The sequence below is a fragment of the Pavona decussata genome, unplaced genomic scaffold (genome assembly GCF_977016875.1).
Source record: "Pavona decussata unplaced genomic scaffold, jaPavDecu1.1 SCAFFOLD_134, whole genome shotgun sequence".
Lineage (NCBI taxonomy): Eukaryota > Metazoa > Cnidaria > Anthozoa > Scleractinia > Agariciidae > Pavona > Pavona decussata.
In genome coordinates, this window is record NW_028145547.1 from 5,565,724 (window position 1) to 5,593,256 (window position 27,533).

Below are 27,533 nucleotides of genomic sequence, written 5' to 3' on the forward strand. Positions count from 1 at the left end.
CAACAAAACATAGTTTTGGATCGTGAGGGGACTAAGGCTGTGTTAGACACCTGTTTTGAGCCCGCATAGCACCGTGGGTCCTCTTCTTTTTCCCTCCTTTCAAAATGGCGGCCGCCGTTGTGACTGGAATACTCATTGCGTTCGCAGCTGTGATGTTCAACTTCTCCGTTCACAAAATAGATGAAGGTGAGGACGGTTGTTTAGAGGCTTTATCAGATATAGCGTCAGTTTTCGATTTGTCTTGAGCTTGTGATGTTTCTGTATTTTTGAGATTAATAATGAAAGCCCTTCCGTGCTACCTCGTGCAGCACGAGCTTAACGCAGAATTACGACCATGTATTGTTGAATTCAAACGCTTTTACGTTTTTCTTTAGCTTATTTTTGTCAGGATATTTCTCCTCGTTTTTCTTCAGTTCTTGTTGGCTTAATGAAGTGACTTGCACGTTGGAAATGTTAATTTTAACAAATGAATAATAAATTGTGTTCAGAAACGCAATGGACGCGATATGTCAATTATATTATATACCTCACAAGTTTATTGAAATTAATTTACAGTGAATAAAAAAATTGAGTGGCTGAGAGCATAAGGGGCCTATGTCGACATTTAAGTTGAGGTTTTGTTTTATCAAAACTACAACCAAACTCGGAGATAATTGAATGGGTTGGGTTTCTCAATGTGACAAAATGAGAGCAATTCGGAGCAAAATGGAAAAAAAAAAAGAACTAGAATTATTTTTTTGTTTTCTTCAGATTGGCCAGATCTTTGGTATATGGCTTACCTATTACGGATTTGAGAAACCTAGCCCCATATCCCTAGAGTTTGGTCAGTTTTTACAAAAACCACAAATTAGCCTAACATTTGACATGTAGGCACTTAATGCCCCCAGCCCTTCATTTACATGTTTATTTATTTTTCCATGGAATATTGTTGCTTGCAAGAAATATCAGGGACAAAAAAAGAAAATGGAATTTCATGTGGAATTAAAAAGGTTAACTCTAACAATATGCATTTAAGTTACTGTAAAGCAGTCTTAATTGTTTGCTGGGTGTTAAAATTCAAACTGATCGAACACACAGTCATGATGGTTATTTAAACAGGTGGATTTTCCCAATATTTTGTAAACAATATTTAGCTTTAATTGGCATGAAAGGCTTGTAAAGAAAACTGTATCCTTTCGTTTATTTTTTCTCCATGACCATGTATTTGACATCAAATAAACCCTTTGAATCCCTTGGATACTATCCTATAGAAATAAATTTAATTGCTACTGCAGTTGTGTATGTATATGTCGTTGTTCAAATTTATCCTTGGTTTAAATTTTATTTTCCATTTTTCTTGGGTATGGTTAATGTATGACAACAAGTTTGAAACAATGGAAAATAAAATTTAAACTAAGAATAAAATTGAACCACAACATATACACTCAATTGAAGAAATGCTGTCCCATGCAAAGTGTGAATTTCAAAAAAAAAAATTAAAAAGGTGTGAATTGTAAATGATACTACTTGATGGAATTATAGGGTGATCTCATTAGCATGCATATTTTCATCTTTTTTCCCTCTTTTTCTACGAGAAAAATGTAAATTCTATTCTTAACCAGAAGATTGCAAATTAGCTCAAAGGGCAAGTGCTTTCCAGAAAGCTGATGAGTTCTATCACTGATGGTTTTATCTGACAACCTTTTTTTCAATCGAGTGCATGTTGCATATGTACATGCAGCTTAAGTCTCACCATTCTTTGGGTGCATTCTCTTTAATAGGTCAATTTTGGCTATTCTTCACAGAATGTCAGTTTCTAAAACAACACAATTCTGCCTAACTCAAAACCCTTCCTGAAATAATACTGTTCCTGATATTCTGGGTAAACTGTGTATTCCATTGATCAACAGCAGGATGAATGGAAAACTATTCTGTTCCAAAAACAGAACACAGTATATTCTGTGCATCATTTTCCAATTAATCTTAAAGAATGTACCCTTTCTTAACCAACTCAAACTCTGTTTTTTTGTCTATTACTTGTAGGGCATGTAGGAGTTTATTATCGGGTAAGCAAAAAAAATTATAATAATAATAATAATAAAATAAAATAAATGAATAAATAATCATATTTACTATTAAATGTGTGATAAAACATTTGAAAACATATTTCATTGTGTTGTTCTAGACAATTGTTATCCATACCTCTCCCAATAATTTGTGTTCCCATGTATCAGCAATCAGAACAACTGGAGGTATTGTTACAGTACTTCCCCCTGGATGAGATGCTAGTCTATCACAGGGTTTACCCCAGCAGTATGTTGCTGGTACCCACATATACCTGGGTGAAGGGAGACATTGTGGAGCAAAGTTTCTTGTCCAACGAAAGAACACAGTAATGTGACCAACCAAGGTAGTCTAGAACAGACTCGTATCCAGTCGCTATTTACATGTTTTGTGGGGTAAGAAGATTGGATACGAGGATGGATTGAGGCGCGGGGTGTCATAGGAAGAGGCGAAGGAAAAATAGCGACTGGCAGATTGCGATCCAATATGGCGTTCGTCCAAAGAGTGATTTCTTTTTTGTTGGCTTGTAATGCCGTGCTGCCGTAATGGCTTCTTCGCGTGAATATTTGCGGGAAGATGAAATATGACTGTGATACTAACCTTCGATCCACAATTTACTGAAAGAACTGTCCAAATCACCCACATCGTCTTTCCACGAATGTTCCCGCAAAGAAGCCATTACAGCAGCAGGACATTTATTTACAAGCCAACAAAAAAGAAATCACTCATCGGACTAATGCTTTAGCTTGTTAAATACCAAACTATGAACCCGCAGTAAATTTTGACTGCAAGAAATGTCTAAAATTACTCTGTTTTCTTGAAAAAGAGCACTGCACGGTTCCACGCACAATTGCACGGATCTGTCAAACGAAATCTGCAAGTCGCTATTTTTCCTTTTCCTCAGGCTCTTCCCATGACACCCTGCGCGTCTAAATCCATCCTCTTATCCAATCTTCTCACCCCACAAAACATGGAAATAACAACTGGGTATGAGTCTGAGTCTAGAACCACCAACCCTCCGATCTTCTGACCATCCGATGGAAAGTATTATATTTTGTTTTTCTAGGGTGGTGCACTTCTTTCTACAACCAGTGGACCTGGTTACCACATCATGGTTCCATTCTTGACATCGTACCGTTCAGTTCAAACCACTTTACAAACTGATGAAGTAAAAAATGTTCCTTGTGGAACAAGGTACCTATGTTTTGCAACTTAACTGGCAAGTATTTTTAGTCAATAATCAAACTTTGATTAGTTAATAAGGTTCATATTTTTTTAAATTAATTTTGTTAAGTGTAAAGAGGTGCATACAAGTGCACTGATGCTTGCCTTTTGAGAAACAGCCCTTGTCAGCAATATTGCATATAACATATATGTACACATTAATGTTAACCTATATGGGTATTACTTAAAGAGAAGTAACAAAATAAAACAGTAAAGAAAATGAACTTAAGAGACAAATTATTACAAAAACAAAGAAAATACAAATTATTTGACATTGGGAAAAATTACTTTACACATGCATGTCTAGTAAATAGTAATTATTTTAATCTTCAATTTTGCTTTTTTTTTTTCAGCGGTGGAGTTGTTATTTACTTTGATCGCATTGAAGTTGTTAATATCCTTGAAGCTTCATCAGGTATTTTATTATTTAGTAGATAGTGTTTTGATGTTTTAATGGCTGGATTTAAGTCAACACATTTCTTTCTCTTTTTCTTTTTGTGAAGTCTTATTTTCTCTTTTTTCATCTGGCTTTTGCAGTATTTGACATAGTGAGAAATTACACAGCAGACTATGACAAAGCCCTGATTTTCAACAAAATACACCATGAATTGAACCAGGTGAGTTTTGAGTTTTTGTGGTACATTTTGAAATCAAGTCCTCAGTGGCAAGCACATTCTAGTTCTTGACGTGAAACACCAGTAAACCAGTTCTTTTGAAGCAAAGGAACATGGTAGTGCACTCAGAAAAATATCAGGACCCAGTTGTTCAAAGGAATAATAAGTGAAGGGTCACTTTTGAATTTTGGATCATGTCATGCCACTTCTAATTGAGCAACATTGGTTGCTGATTGAAGAATGCCATGGCACAACCTTACATCTAAACAGCGGCAAGTTGTTACTTACGTGTAGGAAACTATCTTTAACAGCCTGAAGTGAAAATTATTGGTGGAAATGCTCTTAATACAAACGAAATAAAACCACTCGTTTACATTTTATTTAATTTTATCAACCTTCCTCCAATTGGGTCTATGGTGCTCTGCCGTTTTGGGCCTGGTATTGAACTTTGCTGACAGTCTTGTGAGATTTTGTTATCTCTACATGTACAGTTTCCTTTTTTTGTAGTTTTGTAGTTCCCATCCTCTCCAAGAAGTTTACATAGATCTCTTTGGTGAGTACTTTTTATCTGTTAATTTATTAATAATCATGGTAATAGGACAGAATGGATTCCAAGTTTATCTTTATCATAAGAGCAAGATTGGAAAACCACATAGTGGTCATTAGTAGAATGCAATATGATTGCAGACTAAATAGGGCGATACAGATCCCTTTTCCCAATAGGCCATTTTCACAATGGCGCCATTTACTACAACTATTAGAATCTCACTTGGGAATGCATTCAAATCCCATGAACCTTTGGCCTTAGCTCCCACGAGTCTCCTGTAGCTCAGTGGTCGAGTATGCCTGTGTCACTCACTGAATAGTAAATCACTCTCAAAATTAAATAAGAAAGGAAAAAAGAAGAGGATTCTGGTACATGTAGTTGTAGTACATGTAAAATAATGTCATTATAAAAATCACCCATTAATTGTATTAATTGTAAATTTAAGTACCATGGCAAAACAAACGTAGACAAGCATATGGAGAACAGTAGTGATGGACCAGAAGAACATCTTGTGAGAAACAAAATGGTCTAGATAATATTTTTGACTTAAGTGTGTTTTATGATTTGGCCTTTAAATCCAAATCCACCCAAATTTGTTTTCCTAAAATATCCAGTCTGTTGTATTATTTCTTAGATCAAATTGATGAAAACCTACGTACAGCTTTACAAAGAGATTTGCTGGCTATGGCACCTGGCTTGAGAGTTCAGGTAACTTGGTATTATAAATTCCATTCACATTCTGTTGAAAACTCAGTTCTTAAATCTACATGCATCTGTACATGAGTTAGCTAGGGTATTGAGATGAAACTTGGATGAAATATGGGCTTGTTTCAAAATTTCCAGGGCGCTGTAAGAAGTAATTAATCTTGACTTTTGTAACAGACCTTGATTATCTGTCAGTTTTAGAACTTTTACTCAAGGATGGACGAGTTGCCTGTCTTTCTTGTTGCCTAAGCCATCCCCTTTTTGTTCTCTATTTACTGTCATGAATGCAATTTTGAAATTTAGGGTCAGTCAGCCAGAGTAAAATAAAAACAAAATAGTTGAAAAAAATAAAAGAAAGAAAAAGGAGGTGGGGCTGGGGGGGGGGGGGGGGTGGAAAGAGAGAGGGAGTCACAGTTATGCAATAAATTATTAAAACCAACATGATTGTTATCATTGTCCAAGCTTATATGTAAGTAAGCTTGTGACAAGAATGTTCATATTGGTTCCTGAAAGAAGAACCACCAAAAGAAGATTCACTTGCATCTTTGCATTGCTTTATAATTTGCATATCGGAAGGAATAGTGCAAGTTAATAAAGGAGTCAGTCAAGCATCAAGCTCATTATTTTCTCCAACTTGCAAGACTTGATACTCAGCTTGAATCTCGATGGTTAAGCCTTGATCCTTGATACTTGATTCTTTGGAGTTTAAACTATCAAGGATGAGTTGAGGATCGATACTCAGAAGAGACTGCCAACTTGCTTTTAACTAGTGCTGTTGTAGCTAATGCTTTCTTTGCTTTCTTTTTAAATTGCCAAAATCTGGCTCAGTCAGGCAATGGTAAATGGCGAAAAAAGGGGGATGACCCAAACACATACTAAAACTCCAGGCCCAGTTGTTCAAAGCCCAATTAAGCTAATCCTGGATTAACGTGAACTTTGATTTCAGTTTGATTACTAATCAATAAAGATTCTTCCGAAAGATTTTTGTCTTTCAGTATTGACTTAGACTTTTCTTTACCTTTAGCTTGACATCAGCCTTTAACACCATTTTTAACGAGCGCGATGAAAACCTGAATTAACTTTTAATCTTGGATTAGCGTTAATCGGCCTTCGAGCAACCCGGCCCTTTTTACTTCTTTGTCCTTGTAGGCTGTGAGGGTCACCAAGCCCAAGATACCGGAGAGCATTAGACGCAACTATGAAGCAATGTAAGTGGAAGGCGTTACTTTGAGTACATATGAATCAATTTGAGGTCGTAGGTCAGATCCAGTAAGGCAGAGTTTTGGTGAAGTACTTTAACCTTTTTAATAGTGTGTATATGCACTCCACCATCTATGTCAGAAAACAACTCTAATAAATTAAAGCTGCCAGGGAAGTTTCTATCTCACATGGGGAAACTGCTCAACAATCACAAAGCAAAAAATGTGAGCAAAGGAGGGTGAAAAAAGAACTTGAAAGGAGAAAAGAATACAGTAGAAGGCCCATACATGTATGCTTCCAGGGAAGACAGAGGTAGGCAAAGAAGCTTTTCATTCACAGCGTATAGTAGTCTGCAAACAGAAGAACAGTATTGCAAGTAGCAAAACAGCCAATGCTTATTTTTTTACTAGGAGTGATGATTAGTGAATAATCTCAATCTGGATCTTCTGTTATGATCATTGGTAAAAGAGATTTTTGACACAAAGTGATTCCCTATTCTGGAGAAGGTAGCATGGCCAGGTTAAAAGTAACACAATAATGATCAAGGGGCTTGTTCAGGCTAAAGGATTCTGTGGATGAGACTGACGACAAATCAGTGAAGAGACTGCCATAGAACCTACCAAGGAAGCATCAGAGACAGACAGGATAGTGAAGCAGTCAGACCATAATAAACACTTTTTTGAGACGTGTATACATGTACAATGTATGTGTTTTGCTGTTGTATTTCATAGCACCTTTCGTTTGACACCATGTACTTGTGTACTTGTTTGGGCCCAGTGGAGAGGGATTTCAGTAGTGCTTCTATGGTAAAATAATGTTAAAAATGTTTTGTTTTCTTGACCATCAGGGAGGGTGAGAAGACAAAACTGTTGATTGCCCAACAGAAACAAAAAGTGGTTGAGAAGGAGGCAGAGACAGAACGGAAGAAGGCTGTAATTGGTGAGAAATGCTGAGTATCTAGCCACTTGTAATGAATAAAACTGTATTTATATTTTCACTTTTACTATATAATTTTAGGAAGTTAGGTAATAGCCAAGAGGTAAACTTAACCTGGTAACTTCTTTGTTTTTAGCCAGCTAAACCATTTTTTGGTTTACTCTTTCTCTTTGTGAGACTCATATTACTCACTTTTCATCAACAAAATCTATTCAGCTCCTCAATACCTGTGCTCCATCTCCTTTGCTTTAATGTTTCAGATGATGAATAACAATATTTTGTAGTTCTGAATTAAGGAGGCTCAAAAGGGTTTTTAGCCGTGTGTACGCACATAACCCACACATGCCATAACTACAGCAAGATGTATGCATCAGCGGAGTAAATCAAAATGTCTATCAAAAGTCGTACGTGCAAAACACCGGAAGTGGAAGTGCAGCATAAAATCGCGTACACCAGAAATAATTTAAGCTACAAGAAACATTTGTTTTTACCTTGAAATTTTGCGCAGTGACCTATTTTGGTTTTTTTGGATCCATGCAACATTCAGTATGCCACTTCAAATGGAAACATATGGGAGAAAGTTATCGAGTAGAATTTTTGGTAGGTTAAAAAATGCCTTTTTTGAAATAAAGCAAGATCCGCTGGATAACTTTTTGTCATATTGTCAGAGGAGTTAAAGAATGTATGCTTTCCAGCAAAGCAATAAAAACAGTAGGTCACTGAATTAGTTTTTGAGGTAATTGCAAAAACTTAAATTTAGAGGTCCTTTTTGCAGGGCTGACCTGTTGCCATGGTAACCGCGATGACGTCAGAACTATCCTAAAAGCATTGCCCAACAATTGACTTACAAAGCTGTTTATAGTTTGTCCACATGATCAGATACAAATTTTTGTAATTTAACTCTCATCATTTCACAAACACTACAACAAGGAAAAACACTTACGAGCCTCCCTAAGATCTGAACTCTTTTAATTGTGATGTTTCCTCTTTTGTTCCTGTTTTTCAGAGGCTGAGAAGGCAGCTCAGGTGTCAAAGATTCAATTTGATCAGAAAATTATGGAGAAAGAAAGTATGAAGAAAATGTCTGAGATTGAAGGTGGGTGGCATTCTGTTTAAACAAAAAAATTAGCATGACTTATCAGATGTCAGCATCAAAAGTGATTGGGCCCAGCCAGGGGATATTCAGTGTGGAAGTGATAAGGACTGAGGTGTGAAGAATTTTTGGAGGGATTACAAATTTGAGAAGTAATATATTAAACACAGGGAAGAATGTTTCATTTGATTTCCAAACATCAAGAAGTGGGTTGGAAAAAATAATGAGACACAGCGAAGTTTTTTTAAACCAATTTTAAACTTTGTTTTGCAGTTTGATAGACATGTAGCTTCTCAAACCATTAATAATTCTTGGAGAAATTCAGAGTAAACGTTCACCAGATTTTAGTAATTTCCTTTGTTTTCTCTTTCGTGAAAATTATTAAATAAATGAGTTTGAGAAGTTAGTTTTGACCTGGCTCACCTTGTTTTTACAACATGACACATCCAAGTGATTTAGTCCTACACCCTTGTCATTTTTTTTAAAATAAATAAATGCTTTTTTGAGGGCCACAAGTTCATCAATAATTTTAGTTACTGTTACGTGTTACCCTCTTAAAATGAAGTCTTACATATACCTTACCTTACTATCATATTCATGTCATGGCTTTTAAGCATACACTATAATCAAGCATACAGTACCAACCAGTTAGCTTTTTACTTCAAATTTATGGGTTTTTTTTAATGTGTACAGATTCTGCTCATTTGGCACGTATGAAGGCCAGAGCTGATGCAGAATATTACACTGCTGTGAAACTTGCAGAGGCCAATAAGGTATACTGTAGCAGAATAGGCAAGAATGTAAGGTAGAACAAGGCAATCTTCCTTTTTAATTAAGGCTAAGGAATTATTGGAAGCATTACTTATTTTAACAAACAAATTCTTTATCATCATTGATCATTAACAGAATTACAATAATTTTATCTGTAAAGTGCAAAGGCAATAGAGCACCTTGTAACCTTTTCTAATTTTTTCTGTTTTCACACTGCAGTGAAAAGCCTTTGAAACTAGTGAAAACAAGGTCCTAAGATAAACCACGCTTGTAAATGAGGTTGTTATATTTTGCCTAGAGACAAAACAATTTTTTTGCCAGCGTTGTTATGGTGCAACACGGAACAACTTCATTCATGCACAGTTGGGTCTAAAGTTAAAGGGTGACACATCCCAACAAAATTTCAAGGGGTACCCCCAGCACCTTCCCCCTCCTCCCCCCACCCTCCACAGTAAAGGCCAATTGAGATAGGGACCTCTTTATAAGTCCGACACCATAGAGTCCTAAAGTGGTGATGTCACGTTGTATAGAGTCATCGGAGCATAACATTGCTAATAATTATCTCCCTCCAAATTGCAATAAGATACTGATTCTTGGTCAGTAGGCATTTTTTATTATACTTTTCCTGAACATCTTAATAAATCCCATAATTTCAAAATTCAAATATTTGTCACGTCACACTTTAGTACTCTATAACCACTAGGCCCATGCAATCACCTATAAACCCCAGCATCTAGCCTCCATGAAATGACTATTAATCTGTGCTGTCTTGTTTCAGCTAAAACTGACACCAGAGTACCTGGAACAGGTTAAATTCAATTCCATTGCCTCAAACACGAAGATATTCTTTGGCCCCAGCATTCCAAGTGTATTTTTGGACAGCACAATGTTTACTGCTAAAACTTCACGTGTAGAATCAGTTGACAAAGAACAACAGAGCGAGGTAGGCTGTGACGTATTGTGGCCATGTGTTTTTAAGAACGGACAAATCTAACAAACTTCCCAGGCACGGAAATTGAGAAGAGCCACAGGGCATGTGCTACTTGATGGTAACTGCCTGAAGGTGTAAGTTGCTGGAATCACTCTGTTCATTAGGCCTGCTTGCCGTTGTTGGAGAAACGAGCCCACTTTCTTCCCCCAGATGGACAGCCATCTCTTCTTGGGGAGGAACACCGGACCCAAGAAGGTGGCGGACAAGCCCACCTGTTCATAAGGAACAGCGCTTATAGTAATGATGATAGTTTTCGTCTGAGTAATGATGGTAATGATCAGACGTCAGCTTGTATGTGCGCCGATGGCTGCTGCTATATCAGTCCATTTATAATTAACAATTAGATTATGAGTTCGAGATTTCTATCGCGTGATAGTTGATGAGGGCGAAGCCCGAATTAACTATTACGCATAGAAATCGAGAACGAATAATCTAATTGTTTTAGTATAAATCTACTAATCGTTCAAAACTAAACAAGTATATTATCTATTTCCTTATCGCAGACACTTCGAAAACGCGAAGAAGCGGGCGCCATTTTGTTGAAAATCGCTACTCACTATCTATCACAGAATAGATAGCGAGTAAAGTAGCCAATCAGAGAACGGCATTCGTGATAGAACACCAGTAGATTTGTACTAACTACATTTATAACTACCACATTAACTGGTGCCGAGGGTAGTTTTTAATTTCGTTTGTTTTCCTGCTGTTTTTTGTTTTGTTTTGTTTTTTGTTTGTTTGTTTTGTCTTGTTTGTTCTGTTTTGTTTTAGTGGTGTGAAACATTTAACCAATTTACTTTTTAGCAGCACATTTAGCTGACTTCTTATCTTCAGGATAGACATATGTTTGTGACTGATTAGAAATCACTTCTTTGGAGATTAAAATTGGAATGAAAACTTTCGAGATCAATCTTGATCTCCGAGGAGCTGATTTCTAATAAAAAAAAGTAACTCTCTGGTTTGATTTTTCTTTCACAGCAAGAATAAAAAGAGGAGAATGAATGAAGAGATATCTTATCTCAGGAATATAGTCAAAGAATGTTGAAACTGAAGACAATCGATGGGCCAAGGAGTTCTAATGAGTGAAGAAAATCATGATCGTAGAAGTACGCAAGCTCAAGGCACGTTTAAACGGTTTCAACACTTATTTCAGCATGCGTTCAACACAGTTGTTGAACCAAATGTCGGGGGCGTTTGAACAGGTCGTTCAACATTGTTGAAAGCGTTAAAAAATATTGAAAGCTTGTTGAAAGTGTGTTGAATCAAATTTAAATTGGTTTAAACTTTCATTCAACATCGATTCAACATTTCCTTTGTTCTTGAAAATGTTAAATGGCTTTGAAACCGTTTGATCACTCCGTTCATCCAACATTTGCCTAACATCCGTTCAAATTTTGTTGAACGAGTGTTGGGAAAAACGGGCCTTTAAGTCTTAGATGTACCATCAGCACTAATATTCTTCAAGTAATGGATCAAACACGAGGAAGAGTGTTTCCTCCGATTTCCAAACACCAAGAAGTAGGTTGGAAAAACGAGGCACCGCCGAGTTTTTTTTAACCAACTTCGAGGTGTTTGGAAATAGGAGGAAACACTCTTTCGAGTGTTTGATATAGCTTCTCAAACTATTGATAATTCTTGGAGAAATTCGAAGCAAAAGTTCACCAAATTTTATGATAATTAAGATCGCATTTCCAAACTTCCTTCACGGTAGTGATTTCCTTTGTTTTCTCTTCATGAATTATTAATGTATTTGAGAAGACGCTTTCTATACATTTTGTATCATTTTCTGAGAGAAAGTGATTTTACACCGAGATCTTTCCCCAGGGGTGATCAGGTTTTCTAATCTCCTGACTCCTCCTGGCTAATTTGCTGTGGCATTGTGCAGAGAATTTAGAAGCTGATCATTCCTGGGGACCAAAGGTCTAACGTAATTTATTGATAGCAATACTCAGTAGTTAGGTAAAATGCTTCATTTAGGTTAACTCTACAATTACCTTTTCTAAGCTTTTTGACAAGAAAATGAATGCAAAAAAACCTATGTAACCTAAAAACACAACCTATGTTAACAGTGATTTATAGATAAGTACTTTAGGGACTGTCGCCGGTTTTCGCTTCCATGGAAAATCGTGGTGCTAGATTTACTAGGATACTCGCCGGTTTTAGACGAGTGGTCTTATGTGCTTCTCAGGGGATAGTCTGGGGATACAAGTAACAAGCTAAACTCGCGAGCGCGCGCGAAACTCTCGTGTTAAATTCGCGATGACTACCTCTTACTTCCTCTAAGAAAAATAATAGACTGCTTGTGGTTTATCGCCAGTAACGTACATGCCCGATATACAGCTATGTCAGGTAGATGTTTCATATACCAATTTCGAATTACAGCAACTCCCTTACTGTCCCTAATAGCGGGAATTTATTTCAGTCAAACGTCTCAGTAATTTAATTTTGCCGGGGATTTAGCTGCTGTCCGTATTATCGGGGTGCCCGTAACAGCGAGGTGTCCGCAAGGTTAGAGTTGACTGTGCCTTTTAAAGAATACAATAGAATGACAACAAAATAGACTTTTTAAGTAGGTAAGTTATGATCATCCGGGTGAGTGTAGTCTTGAGAAGGACTGTTTGTGGTGATAGTGGACTACATAAGCGTAAGTAGATGTAGATGGTATTTTAAAAAGTGTTTGAATATTGACCTGATTGGACAGTGAAGTCACGATGTTGTTAGTCGTCTGTCGGTTGATCCTTGGTGCTATTGGCTGTGAAACCTGTAAGACAAAATAGACTTCACAATAGATCAGCCCGACAGATTTGTGTATTGGGTAGATCCCTCAGTGCATTGTCTTGATAATCGCGTGCAGTGAGCTCAGCAGTGCACATATTGAAACAACTGTAGTCTGTGGTCATGTTTTCTTATAGAAAGTGAGTCGAAGATTAACTTTCCGTCATCTTCACAGTTGAGAACAGTTATTTAATTATTGCCTACAAATTTTAATTTGAGACTTTTAATCTTGAATAATTGGTAAAATTGTAACGAAATATTTCAACACAAGCGGATTACCGGTGCTAGAATCTTGACCATCATTACTCGCAACTCATATGATAGATATGCGTTACAATTGTGTCCGTGAAGTTGTCCAAAAACAAAGGCAACTTTGAATTACTTTTTCTATAACCTCAGGCTAGCTCGTTTAGTGCCTCATTTGAGAGGTCAGCTATTATTAAACACGAGTTAAAGTAATAGATAAGTATTAATTATAAAGTGACTTTAAAGGACGTTCGCGCACAACTCGATTTGTTGTGAAACTTTTGTTACATAATAGATTATCGATGTCAAAAATTCAAAGAAATTTAAGGACGACCGACTTCTTTTCGGAGATAAAGCGCGCGAACATGGCGTCGGATTTTATTCACGGTAGCATGGGTAGCTGTAAGTCTTTTGTAATTTGGCTGTTATTTCACGGTTGTCAGGCGCCATAGGATGGGTAATAACACGATAATTATTTACCTCAGCGATATATTTTCTGTATGGGTGAGCCATAGCCGAGTTTAGTAAATTTATTAGTAAAGTACCAATACAACGCAGCGGTCTTGTCGCGCTGTGGGAAGACCTGCACCGTTTGCAACGAAAGAACGAACAACGGAGCAATGCTCCTAGACATAAAAACAATGCAGCTGCAGGTTATAAGGGTCCAGTGAAAAAAAGAGCTTTTGAAAGGTGCAGGTCAACTGAACGTCAGTGGAGGCTTTCGGACAACGTTAATTGAAATAGCTGTACTATGAAACAATGAGCGCGAACGTCCTTTAATAGTTTCAGTCGCTTGGCATATTAATCTATTTGAGTCGTTATTCTTTCTGTCTATATCATTATTTCACAGATTGCAGCCTAGCTGCTGTAACCAGTAAATACGTGTTTGTTTTACTTTAGTCTGCCTTGATGTTCGCTTATTATTATGAATGCATTACAGCCAGTGGGAATAAACCTTATTCCAAAATGGCTACCATTTTAATATTCTTTTGTTTCATTCAAATTGCCCTTCTTGCCTCGTTCAAGATAAAATATTCTTTTGATTTTTGAGCTTAAGAACGAGATAAGGAGGGCTAATTTGAATACCAACAATAGAATATTAGAATGGTAGCCATTTTGGAATAAGGTGTATGGTATACTGGGCATTAAAGAAAGCAGTTTCGCATTGTCTTCCACCATAACGATTAAAGTGCACCTAACCCCAAAATTTTTTTTTCGCTTAAATATATCTTTGCACGTATTCGAAACGCATTGAGCCTTTTTGCGCCTTTTTTCAACCAAATCTTGACTTTTTATAGGCTGTTAAAGTTACGAAATCTAGCCATCGTCTGTCCTATGACCGAGCTAGTAAGGGGCATGGGTCTATTCCTTGCATGACGTCACAAATTGCTTTGCATGCATTTTCACAAAGACTTAATACAATGCAAATCAGTTTGTGACATCAAGTAAAGAATAGACCTATGCCCCTTACTAGCTCGGTCATGGGACAGATGATGGCCAGATTTCGTAACTTTTACAACCTTTAAAAAGTCAAGATTTGGTTGAAAAAGGTGCCAAATAGCGCAATATGTTTCGAACAGGTGCAAAGATTTATTTAAGAGAAAAAAAATTGGAGGTTAGGTGCACTTTAATAGCAACCATTTTAATAGAACAACAGGAGAAAGTGATGAACTAAACTTCGCCAAAACCAAACTGGAAATACTTACAACTTATGCCTTAAACTAGGTTGTAAACAAGTAGCATTCTCTAAGGATCATCCAAGATTTAAATTCACAAAGTAAAATCGCTGAATTTCTATGTAAGAAAAAAATGGCGCATTTCGCATTGGCTTCCACCATAACGATTAATAGCAGCCATTTTAATAAAACAACGAGAGAAAGTGATGAAACTTCGCCAAAATCAAACTGGAAATACTTACAACTTATGCCTTAAACTAGGTTGTAAACAAGTAGCATTCTCTAAGGATAAACCAAGATTTAGATTCACAAAGTGAAATCAGCGAATTTCTATGTAAGAGAAAATGGGGCATTTCGCATTCGCTATGCACAAAGCATTGTGGGATACTAGGATCCTTCATTAACTCTTATAACTATAAAATTGGTTTGTAACATGACTACTGGAAATTTAAATAAATCAATTACAACTTCCGCACTGCTTCTCACAACCAATTAAGATGCTAAGTAGAGACGTTCATTACTTTACAGTCAGTCTGATTTACTGGCGAGGAACAAGTTATAACATATTTTAGTCACTCATATAAATCCTTCGAATGCCTTGTACATGTTTTCAAATACAAGTTTCTTCGATGGTTTTGAAAGATGTAACCTGCAGTTCGTCTTTGTAAATGTTTCCTACCGTTGCCATGGAACTCCCTCGAGCGATGTCGAAATGTAAAGTGCCTAAACACGTCGGAAACAAAGGCTTCAGAATGTCCTTAAATCCTCGTCGGAACTCTTGGCTGAAGATAACGTAGATGCAGCAGTTTATGGCACTGTTGGCATGTCCGAAGAGAAAGCCAGTGGTCTGTAGTTCCACTGGTATGCCACAAGGGAAAACGTCGCTGAATTCCTGAAAGAACAGGTTGAGATGCATCAGAAACCAACAGAAAGCAAAGACGAGAACCACAGTTATCAACATCTTTAATACATTTTTCTTGGACTTGTTCAAGAGTCGAACGTTAGCGGGCGTGGTGTTGCCCGGAATGTGTCTTCCCCATACTTTTGCGATGATTATTGAGTAGAGAACAGAAATCACGAGGAGCGGTAATGCATACAGTAACACAAACGACACAATAGTGTAGATCGCTGGTGCTCTTTCAGGGTGAAACGCCGGCGCCCAATTCTCGATACAGTAGGGAACATCATCGAAGAGTTGCACCTTCGCGGCATAGAGAATCGGCGATGTGGAAGCAAACGAGGCTATCCAGATAACAGCAACCAGCCATCTAGTTCCTCTAATGGTAACGTTTTTCCAGAGCGGAAAAACGACGGCAAAGAACCGCTCAAAAGCCAAAGCTGTGAGAGTGATGATCGAGCAGGCCATTGAAGTTCCTTGGGAGAAGAGGACCAGCTTGCAGGTCACCTGTCCAAAGGGACCGTCATTCACCCAGGAGTGACTGCCACGGAGCATGCTAATGGCGTTGGGTATCATGCTGAAGATGGCCATGAAAAGATCTCCCACCTGAAAAGGATACAGCAACAGAATGCAGGGTTCCTTTACGTTAGTAGCTTCGAAGGAGATAAGCAGTATAAAAATGCGACATGTCAACTAGCGTGCATGGCTAATAAACATTAAAAACTGGATCATTGTATAATGCAATTCCAGGAATTTGATTGGCTTATCGGCCATGGTATATGCGCCATTGTACCATGCCCGAGAAATAGCCACCATTAAATTTGCTTCTGGTCAGGGTTCTTGCAAAGCGAAATCAACGAAATCTAGCGATACTTCTTGATTGTTTTTAATAAAACAATTATTCCACTCACGCTTGCTGGAAATGCGATGATTATATTAGCCAACTCGATGCTACGCGCCTAGTTGGCTATCTATCATCTCATATCCAACGCACGCTCGTGGAATAATTGTAAATTAATTAGATAACTGAATCGCTGATGACGTCATCCAATATGGCGGACCAGAATAATTTCGACAATTTTTTCCTCAAATTAAAGGAACGTTGTTTTTTTTCCTACGGTTTTTGGGAAGAGGCTGTAACTGCTTCTTAAGGATGGCACGTCATACGCACTGAATATTTTCATAAGCGATAAAGATTGGCGAAACAAGGATTTTGACAAGACTCGCAATGTTAGGTTATGTTAATCGTATCTATCCACGTTAGCATGATGACGACCTAATTCCCTTTAACGCGAGCTTCCCGCTAACTCGGATCAAACGTAGCACTTGTATTAAACAGTGAAAATTTTAGTCAGCGCATATGCAAGAATTTCCAGCAGCCTCATATATAATATGTATAAAAGTTTTCAAAAGCTTTGTTTCTACCAACAGCCATTTTTTTCCCGCAGTAATTCAACACCTGTTATCTTGAATGTTCGTAAACTCAAAACGGTTTTCTCCAAATGGTTCCGCGACATATTGAGAGAGAATCTCTGTAAGTTCCCTGTTGATATAAAAATTTATCATCCCTATAAGAAAGGATCTACTTTTGCAACATAATCCTCGCTATAAAGTTCAGCTTACCGCCATGTTGACAATGAGGTAGTTGGTTGGTGTTTGCATGCGCCTGTACCTGTATATGATACACATGATAAGAGCATTTCCAAATATTGCCAGGAACAAGATAACCAGGTAAACCACGTTCTTCAACCATTCCAGTGCGGGAGACTCGACAAACTGGCACTCCGGTGGGGAGCCTTGGGTCGAGGCATTGTGTATCTCACTGCTGTTGTTCATCATGTTAGTTCATCAACTTAGCCTGAGCGTCCAGTGTTCAACACCTACAAAGTTCACAGTTGACCGTTACTGCATGGTTATGATACAGGATTCTTTTTAGCGAAGCATGTTTAGTAACATTACTGACTTTTAGAGTCCAAAAGACAAAGAGCGCGCGCGAGTGAACTGGCTTCATTTTGGCGGGAATGCGAGATAGCCGGCGTTATTTTACCACGAGTTTTTGTGAGAACTTCGAAATGGCGTAAACATGTCTTCGAAATGTAGGTGATCTCGTCTTTATGGAATCACGAAAGGGCTCAGCTGCTACAACCAGTTGCAAAAATACTTAAGACACTATACCTCATTTCCGCTTCAAGGAAGTGTCTGTGATGTGCTAACAATCTCCCCTCCCCCTTTATCAAGACCATGCTCAAAACTTAGAGGAATAACTGTGAATGGAGGGGAGATAGGGGTGGACTGTCATATCTCACAGGTGTATGATCGGCAGCGATTTTAAGTAAAAAGGCCGATTTTCCGGTATAGTGTCTCAAGCATTTTTGTAACTGGTTGTAGCATCATTCAAAACAGCTGCGCCAACTTCGTCGCTCACAATGGTAAAATGAATCCTCCTGGGATGTATATATCTCTTCTTAGTATTTCGCTAAAAAAATAAACTTGAAGTCAAATCTCGTATTCAATGTCGTACTAGAATCTAAACAAGTGGATTTATAAACTCCAGGTTGAAATTCGTCATTTTTGACACCTGTTATATTAGAACCTTACAATAAATATATGAAGACTTCTTAAGATTGACCTTGAACCTGATATGCTTGGTAGTCTGACCTTTAATGAAACACTCCTAACGATGCTTTCTGATAACTGTGAAATCAGCTTTTTGTTTTGTGGACTTGGCCCTAACAGAAATATAATGATAGCTGAGTTTAATCGTTTGTCTCACGATTGAGTCACATAGATGTGGATCGCGAAGTTTCGACCGCCACACTGGATGGTCTTCATCAGGCGATGGTGTCGACTGATTGCGTAACAGTATAAAAAGCACCTTGGGTGGTGTTGATTGGTGCGTTTCGACCCTCTCTTAGGCTGTTGTTGATTGGAAGATTTCAATCCTTGTCGTTCAGATTAGAAATTGTTCCCTCGGCGGTCCGCCTTGGTACCGATTGGCTGCTGTGTTGTTTGATCGTGGGCATCCACGCTTTCTGGAATTTCAATTCCATTATCCCTGTTGATGTTGTCAGGGTGAAGTCTTATGTGAATAGCCTCTTTAACCCTACGGGTATACCAATGTGGGTCTCGGTCAATAAACTTAACCTCATCCCAGAGCGGATAGTGGCCCGTCGCATTGCTGCGTTCTGAAACGGCAGGGGATTGGGTTCGAGCAAGCCGTATGTCTCTATCGTGTTCAGTTTAATCCGTTCCGTGAATAGATCTTCCCGTGTCTCCAATATAGACCTTGCCACACTCGCAGGGAATCTTGTAGACTACTCCGTCTTGTTTTGCTGGATCGACAATCCCTTCGGTCGCCCTAGGTGTGATCTAAGTATTGTGTCAGATCTGAAAACTGTCCGTATACCCTGCTGCTGTAGGCAACGGTGAAGAGCCTCTGATAACCCTTTATATAGAGACTTAATACTTTATATCAGATGACGTTCAGCAACCGCTGAGATAAAATTAATCAAAACGGCTTTCGGAAGCTCAGGGGTACGATAAAAACACAAGAAAACACACCCGATAAACGTAATCAGACATACCAAGAACCACCAACACAATCAGTTAAAAAAGGAAACTGAACAAAGCTTTCAAAATGCCGGATTCATTCATTTGCCTGCCCCTTTTCGGTAGACGATGAGAAGTCCAAAGACTACTGCAAAGCTGACACAACGTAATATATTTTAAAACAATATTTCGGCTGGCCAAACCAGCCTTCTTCAGGTTTAGATGTTACTAAATTTTATAAATGAAATTACAATATATATCATGGAGGATGTTGCAATACATGGGAGCAGCGGAAATGACGTTTACAAGGTGGTACCAAAGGATGAGGAAATAAGTAAAATAAAATAAAATAAAAAAATTACAATTCATCACGTCGGTGCAGGTGTTTCCAAGTTCACATAAGAAGTAAAAAAAAAGTAAAAAACCTTTATTTGACTTCGAATTGCAGATAGCAAACAATTATGCTAATATCTTCGAAGATGTAAAAGATAAAAATAAGACTAACCGATTATGTACAAAAATAAGATATAAAAATTTTTCCTTACAGAAAGAACAACAATAACGATTAAATTCGATTTGGTTCGCTGCTAGTTTAAAAGCATTGGTCGTAGGAGCAGTTCTGAGTGAGTTTAGTAACGAGATCCAAAATTTACAAGCTGAGTAACGGAAAGAGTGTAAGCCATAATTTGTAGTATGAACCCTGGGGACATGGAGAAGATGTTGGCCACGTAGGTTTTGGGAAGTGTCTCTTTCATTAAGTAGATTCTTAATTTTCACAGGGGTGTTACCATTAAGTGCTCGGTAAGTAAGAGTCATAATTTGTCGTAAGTGTTGTGAAAGTCCTTGAAGACAAAACGGAGACACCTCTCGTTTATTAACTCCAGTTTATCAGCATTCTTTTTGCCACAATGATTCCATTCCATGATATGCTTGGTAGTCTGACATCTAAATTAACTCTCCTAACGACGTTTTCTACTCGGTTTGCAAAAGATTATGTATTAGACTGCTTGGAAAAGTGTGCAAAGAAAATTAAGGAACATGCAAATCAACTGGCTAGATATAGCCCTCTTTTTGCCAAATTTCTTTGCTGAATCAGGTTAATTGTGCCATAGTTAATAACAAATTTCTTTGTTATATGTTTTTGTAAGCATTTTTGGCTTTGGCAGTGCACAGAGGACAATAGATTTTGAAATGTGTTGGAGCAACTGACCAGTAGAAACGTCCGTGTTAAAATATTCAACTGTAGTGTGAACATTCAATCTAAGGATTGTGCACTGTCGTGGCCCTTCCAGCATATATTGCAGCACAATTGTTTTCATGGCAAAGTTTCATAACCGGTCCTTCAATTAACTATGGTTTTGCTAAAACGATGACGGGGTTCCTTCTCGATTTTTATCGACTTTGAACTTGCCGGCTAATTGACGTTTGACCAACTAATTGACGTTCACCAACCGCTGAGAAAAATATAATCAAAATGGCGTTCGGAAGCTCAGAGGTGCAATAGAAATACAAGAAAAAAAAAAACACGTTTGATGAACTTAATCATCCTTACTGAGAACCAAAGACATAATCAGTTTAAAAAAAACTGAACAAAGTTTTTAGAATGCCGGATTCAAGTTGCCTTTTCTCTCTTTGCAGGTGCCTCCAAGTTCACCTGATATGCTTTGAAAACATCCTCAAACTCGAGTCTGATCTGACTTCTAAATAAACACTCATAACGCTATTTCCTGCTCGATTTGCAAACGAGCAGTACAGGGAACTGGTCGATGGAAGTGTTAATGAAGGCTCGCTTGCAGTTGTTCATTTAGAAATCTGTCAATATTCTTTTCTTGGCTTTTCTTTTCCCTTCTCTCCTTTATTTTAAATGGTGCAATGGAGTCACCTTCCCGAGAGAGAGAATGTGCTGGAAAATAATCAAGCGTAATTAAGAGTATAGCCTTGTTATTATTAAATGTTTTAGAAGGAACACTTGATTATTTTTCCATCAAATTTCAGCTCCGTAAACTGGCTTAGTGCGCTTTTGTTGCCCGTGGTTTTCCAACAATGTTTGATCTATTTCAGTCTCTTCCTACCTTAAAATTGTCTGGCCCTTTCGGCTTTCACACAGGATGTATATGTTATTCTAGCTATTTAACAGTTTGGTACCAAAAACAATTTATTGAAGTATAGTTCATAGTTCCCTGTGTATACATGGTATTACCTCCCAGATTCCTGAATCTTTTTCTCTTATAATTTAAAACAAGAGAGTGACTCTTGTTTAAAATTTAAGATAGTATTACTCACCTAACCCGGATGGAAGACAACTTTTATCGATCGATTGCGCGGGATTTAAAACACCGCGAACAAATATTTCGGTTATACCCCTTACAGCTCCAGCAGACCAAATGATTTCGAACTCGATCTCTTAACTCTCGATCACCTCGTTTCCATGTTTCCCGCCTTCTCGTGACACTCTCTCGTGACACTCTCCATAGTTGACGTCCATATATGGTGTTAATTGTCCATTGGAGAATCTTACGAGCTTCGAACGATCGTCCAGTTTGTGTTCCCATCAGAGTTTTCTTTTTATCCCCCCTGAGGCGTCGGCGCTAAGCGTTTGGCTTGGTTACCAAGACTTGATGAATGCCAGTGCAATTTCTTAATTTTAAGCTTTGTCCACGAAATATTGGAAGTGAAGTTGGATGAGAAATTGAAGAAAAGGCAAACGGCTATTTCATCGTGGGCAATATAACTTCAGTTGGGCAAAATTAAACCTTATTAAACGGAAATGTATTTTTCCTATAGCCCCTGGCTTAAGTATAAAATGCAATGGTGTATCATCTATGCGTATTTTCATTCCAATAGTACAGAAACGTCTTTTACATTAGACGTATGTTTACTAAATTTCTTATTTAACAGTTCTGTATTGTAATGAGCACGCCCCCCTTTCGAATCCTGCCCCGTGGCTCAACGAAATTATCGCGGATAAATATAAAAATATAATGCAAAACGTCAATCAATAATTTTTTTAACTCGACAGATTTATGGTAGCGAGAAGAAAATACGCGCAAAAAAAGAAAATCTGAAAAGCACTTTTTACTTGGCACTCGCAGGATCGACTAAAAAAAATGTGAAAATGAATTTCAAACCATGTCTGCGAGGTAAAGGTAGAGTTCGAATTCTTCGGCGTTCTCACCGATTCTGTTGTCGCACTCCGAAACAATCTAAAATCGAAGTGGATATGGAATCAGAGACTGAAAGCATAATAGTTGCCGTTTTCCAAAAGAAAGTATTAATATTGAAGGAGGAAGAAACCAAGAGAAATTAGGTTTCGCCCCAACAACTTCAGAGCGTTTTTTGGGCGAAAACTGAAACTATCAATTCACTCTGACAGATCGACTTTTGTGGCTTGTGAATATTTTGTTGTTATGGCCAAAATGAAAATTTGTTAGCGGTAAATTGTGTTTTCATTTGTTTCTATAGAGAAGAGACCTTAGCTATAAACTAGGATTAACATTGCGAAATCGATTCGGTTATAGGATCGACAGGCTATGGCCGGATGGTTCGGAACGGTACCTTGACATAGAGAATTCTTTTATCTTTGGAATAATAAAAATCTCACAGGTTTTGGCTCTTTGGCCAAGCCTCGATGTTTTACAATACAATACAATACAATACAATGCAACACAGTACAATACAATGCAATACAATACAATACAATACAATACAATACAATATTTACCTACGCTACATCTAGGAGTGAAAAAAACTCGTTTAAACATATGCGTGAAACGAAAAGCATCAAAAAGAAAAGAAATAATTTCAAAATTACTTAAATTACTTAAATTACTTAAATCTTAAATCTATCTAAAAACCTGCTTCTTCAAAAGACATTTAAAAGTAGAAATATCCTTGGCATTTCTAACGTACGTTGGTAACGAATTCCAAAGTTTTGCGGCTAGAAATGAGAATGACTTAAATGAGAAATGAGAATGACCCGCTGCCTTGCACTTCGTTTTGTGACAAAATAAAAATCTTGAATTTTTACTGCAAAGGAACCTCAAAAAAGTGAAAAGGTCTTAGCTTGAGGCAACATTTCGTAAGGGAACTGAGGGCCACATACAACAAAAAAACACTAAAAACAACTCTAGCTCGGTTATGCCCCAAGCGTTCAATTTACATTGTAGTCTCCATCTCGCCCGTGAAACCTTTTATCAATTGAAAATATAAATTGATGAGTAGTCTAGAAGACTCCAATGCTTCCAAAACAAATACCACAGTAATCAACTGATGTATCCTTATATTTCAAATTTTCTTCAATGTGTATTTACAGCTGCCTGAATAAAAGCACATGACTTATTTTTTTTCAAGGTTGCCAGCAAAAGTAATTCAATTAAATCCTAGCAAATAATAGTCTGGAAGAAGACGAGTATGATTGCAAGTTTAAAAAGTATCGTATTTTGATACAGATGAAAAGAATAGTAGTTGAAACGTTTCAGCTTTTATCGCCACATCTACTTCTGGTTACATGACGCTTAAAGTGCCCCTAACCCTTCAATTTGTTTTCTTTTGGTAGATTTCCATTTCTGTGAAGAACTCATTTTCGAAATTTTTTTTCAGAAATATTGAATCCTTTTTTTTTTACGAGCGCTTAAAGTTACTGAAATTTTTGAATTTTTGCGCCCTTTAAGCCCCGCTGGACAAATTTTTGTCTCGTGGGCTCATTAGGAACGAGCCAATGGGAAGCGACACTTTCTTCGCTGTGACGTAAGAAAAGGCCTCGGATCGTTATCAGAAGGAATCTTATGCATGCTGATTCCTTTCTCTACATTTCGAGAGTTGTTCCATCCAAAAACCACACATTTTCCAACCATTTTCTCTGTTTACAATTGAAGCATTACCACGAATCTTCGGATATTTTGCACGATGTCCTTTTCTTACGTCACACTCCATATTTGGCCGAGTGGGGGACTAATGCGAACGATAGGTGAAAATATCGACAAGACTGCCTTCACTTCTAGCGCTTGTAAAAACAAAAGGATTCAATATTTCTCAAAAATTTTTTTCGAAAATGAGTTCTTGAAAGATATGGAAATCTACCAAAAGAAAACAAATTGAAGGGTTAGGGGCACTTTAAGGTATATTTACGTTCGCTCCAACCACTCGGCTGTGTGTAGATTTAAACGGCCTATCGATATCGTTACCGCAAACCGCATATTTGGCCCTTCAAGAGGTGTCATACTCCTTCGGCCTAATAAATCCTTTTTACCGGAAAAAAGTACGGAAACGGCGCCTCGAGAACGTACGTACTAACATTGACGTTTTTTTAAAAATTGTTATCTCAATACAAACATGGCGCAGATATATTCGTTTCTCTTAGGCGTCTGTCGGTCCAATTTATTCATCTTTCCGCAGCAAATACTGTCGAAAAATATCAACAAATCTGTAGCTACAGTTTGCTTCTTGTACACTAATATATTTGCCTGTTTGCCTTGTTTTAATCAAATTTTTAAATGAAATATCGAACGCTCAATTCAATGGTTTAATAACAGAAAATCAAATTTCCCATAACATGATTTAAAAATCCGAAACAAATGAAATTAAGTTAGGATGGTTCCTAGTGAACCCAGTAGTTCTGTCCAAAATAAGATGATTTTGAGTTTTCATTGGCTTTGTGATCTACGTTTTTGACAGCCTATCATCTTTTCCCTTTGTTAAATTTAAAGACTGTTATTTATCCATTCCAGTTTAGGGGGACATTTCTTGTAGGACGTAATGTAATTTCAATGAACCTAGCATTAAAACGGTCGATGAAGAGGCATTATTTAGCATGAACTGCCACAAAATAAAAGAAATAGACTATAATGGGACAGCGTTTCTTATATTAAATGACGCTGTAAAACGGAATCTTAAATCCTTTAAGAAAAGTTAATTAAAAACGTTCACTGTTCCAGCTAGTTTGGCTTCATGATTCCTAAACTTTTGTTTTTTGAGAGCGCTTTCTTCACAAAGTGGCGGGATTATCTAGGCTTCACACAAACCTGATTCGCAAAATAAGTTTTCAATTATCGTATATTTACCTTTGAGTGAAGATTTACTAGGAGTTTTGAACGGCCGTCTTGACTGATTTCCATACAACTTCGACGAATAATCCCTCTGAATTCGAAAATGCCTCTGGCGTTAGTACTGAATCACGAGTATATCTCCTCGCGTGAATATTTGGGTGATTCCTAATCTTAGATACAAATAGGAAGCAAAAATAATAAACTTACATTCGGTAACTCTTCATAAACCAAACAGCATTAAGATGACACACGATACATTGGAAACGCCAACTGTTTGAGCGAGCTTGTCAACACTGCCTTTCTTCTGCGTTAGCTGCCAATCTTGTTTGACGACTGAAATTTATTAAGCTCGTCAAAGGTGACGTATCTGTCCCGCTAGGTTGGGTCTACGTTGTCGTTTTATCGTTCCGGCTCCACCCTACGAAAACGCAGAACCCAGAAGACGATGAAGTGTTTGCTAAAGTATTATTTCTCGAGGTGCCGCTGGGCGCCTTTTTAACTTCGTCGTCTGCTTATTTACCGAACATTCATCAAATACTTGCCTAATTTTCCACAGTGCAGCTGGCCTAGGTAAATAATTGCTATCTGATGCGGGAAGCGAGCAAAGTCTAGTCCCGTATTCCGAAAAGATTGGATTGATTTGGGTTGGTGAAATTGTTTCCCGCGGTCACTGTTTGATCTGATGTATAAATGAGCTTAAATGCATGTTTATATCCACTGAGGTTGACACAAATGATTAAAGCTACTTTGCTCGTGGGTGTCATTAGTGATCAAGTTAACCCAATTTGTTTTCGGATTGCCGCTCTTACGTCAGTGCTTGTTTTTGTTGATTCACGTGTTTTTTCCCTGACTGCACTGTGATAAGAAGAGAAAAACAGCAATTTTCGGGATCAAAATTGAACTGAATCAGGAGAATCTAACGCACCACGTTTGCGGCAAACGGCAGAAATAACCACGTGACCATGTTTATCCTTTATTTGCCGCTCGCTGTTTTCAGTTTCTCAAAAAAAAAAAAATTGAGTAGTTTTGCGTTAGAATTAAAGGACAGAATTATCTTGTACTATTTTCATCTACGTACTCACATTTTCAAGAAAACATAAACGCGAATCTCACGTTTGCCGTTTGCCGTAACTCTCTAATATCCGCGGCCGCAAAAAAAGACAACCCCTTAACTAATATTTCCATTTTATATGCAATCGTCTTCGGTGCAAGGAAAACATTAGTAAGAGTGATCATGAATATAATTGAAGAAAATTTGGAATAATATTTTCTAATCTCGTTTTTATGACCTTTTTTCTCCGCTCAAAAAGATCACTTTAGGCATATTTTTATGTGTTGGGTCTATAAGGAATAGAAGGGATATAAAACGTTTTTTTTCCAAGCAAATTTTCCATTGATCCAGATGAAATTTCTCACTCAAGTAGATAACTTTCACTACTCCCCGAATAAAAAAGAAAAAATTTATCGCCATTTAAATATGCAATTTTATTCTTTAACCCCAAATTCTAGGTAGTCCGAAAACAAAAATTTTATTTATTGAGAAAAGAAAATCTTTTTTGGATATATTATCAAGAAACACCAGTAACCAAAATTAATTTCCACGATAAGGGAACATTTTTTTATGAGTCGTGCCAATCCGATTTTGACAACCTCGTTCCCAAGGACTCTCCTCCTGGGAGCGAGGTTGCGTTGTTGACCTTCCTCTTACGCTCCGCGGTTTTTCTAGCCGCGCTTGAGCTCTACCCTCGTCTGTTCCACGAGGTTCTCATTCGCTGTTTGTTATGATAAACGTTCGCGTTTTACAAGCGCGGCTTTTTCTCCTCTATTGGCGTGGTGGCAGCGGCTTACCCACCCCTCGAAGACACTTACACAATCTACCGCGAGATATGGCATGCATCTCATGATGTTTTGGATCGTGCGGAGGGGTTCACTCAGTTCGTTTTTCAGTACTATAAACTAGCTGTTTTAAATGCATGCATAAGGCTTACAATGGAGGGCTGCCTATCACCCTAAGCACCTGTATACCCGGCATAGTAAATCGAACCCAATCGAACAAACTTTCAATCGAACTCAATCCGTAGATTGAGTTCGATTGAGTTCGGCAATCGAACAAAATCGAACTCACCGAAAAGAAAAAAATCAATCGAACCAAATCGAACGTTCGATTTTCGAATTCGTGATTTGTGTAACACAGGAAAACATTGAAAATCTCTAACCATCTTGG

The 27,533-nt window shown here is 37.7% G+C and overlaps 2 protein-coding genes across 6 annotated transcripts; one reads left to right on the forward strand and one right to left on the reverse strand.

Annotated features, from left to right (window-relative positions):
* The first annotated feature begins 51 nt into the window (after positions 1 to 51).
* LOC146467929 (erlin-1-like) lies at positions 52 to 14,036 on the forward strand. Its single transcript, XM_085125386.1, has 13 exons — positions 52 to 186; positions 2,023 to 2,045; positions 3,110 to 3,237; positions 3,621 to 3,682; positions 3,805 to 3,884; positions 4,389 to 4,434; positions 5,063 to 5,136; positions 6,283 to 6,341; positions 7,181 to 7,272; positions 8,276 to 8,365; positions 9,056 to 9,135; positions 9,912 to 10,076; positions 11,100 to 14,036. The coding sequence occupies exons 1-13, from the start codon at positions 105 to 107 to the stop codon at positions 11,106 to 11,108; spliced, it is 990 nt and encodes a 329-aa protein (XP_084981512.1). The 5' UTR covers positions 52 to 104; the 3' UTR covers positions 11,109 to 14,036.
* LOC146467930 (substance-P receptor-like) lies at positions 12,996 to 25,811 on the reverse strand. Of its 5 annotated transcripts, XR_014867648.1 has the most exons (4): positions 25,325 to 25,491; positions 17,340 to 17,596; positions 14,781 to 16,322; positions 12,996 to 14,337 (listed from the first exon to the last, which is right to left on the reverse strand). XR_014867648.1 is itself a non-coding variant. In XM_085125384.1 (3 exons), the coding sequence occupies exons 2-3, from the start codon at positions 17,553 to 17,555 to the stop codon at positions 15,429 to 15,431; spliced, it is 1,110 nt and encodes a 369-aa protein (XP_084981510.1). In that variant the 5' UTR covers positions 17,556 to 17,596; positions 25,517 to 25,811; the 3' UTR covers positions 14,741 to 15,428. The 5 variants fall into 5 exon arrangements, 4 of the variants coding, with proteins under 4 accessions (XP_084981510.1, XP_084981511.1, XP_084981507.1 ...); XM_085125384.1 differs by lacking the exons at positions 12,996 to 14,337; positions 25,325 to 25,491 and adding an exon at positions 25,517 to 25,811 and having other exon boundaries at positions 14,741 to 16,322; XM_085125385.1 differs by lacking the exon at positions 12,996 to 14,337 and having other exon boundaries at positions 14,741 to 15,710; positions 25,325 to 25,498.
* Between the last annotated feature and the right edge of the window lie 1,722 nt (positions 25,812 to 27,533).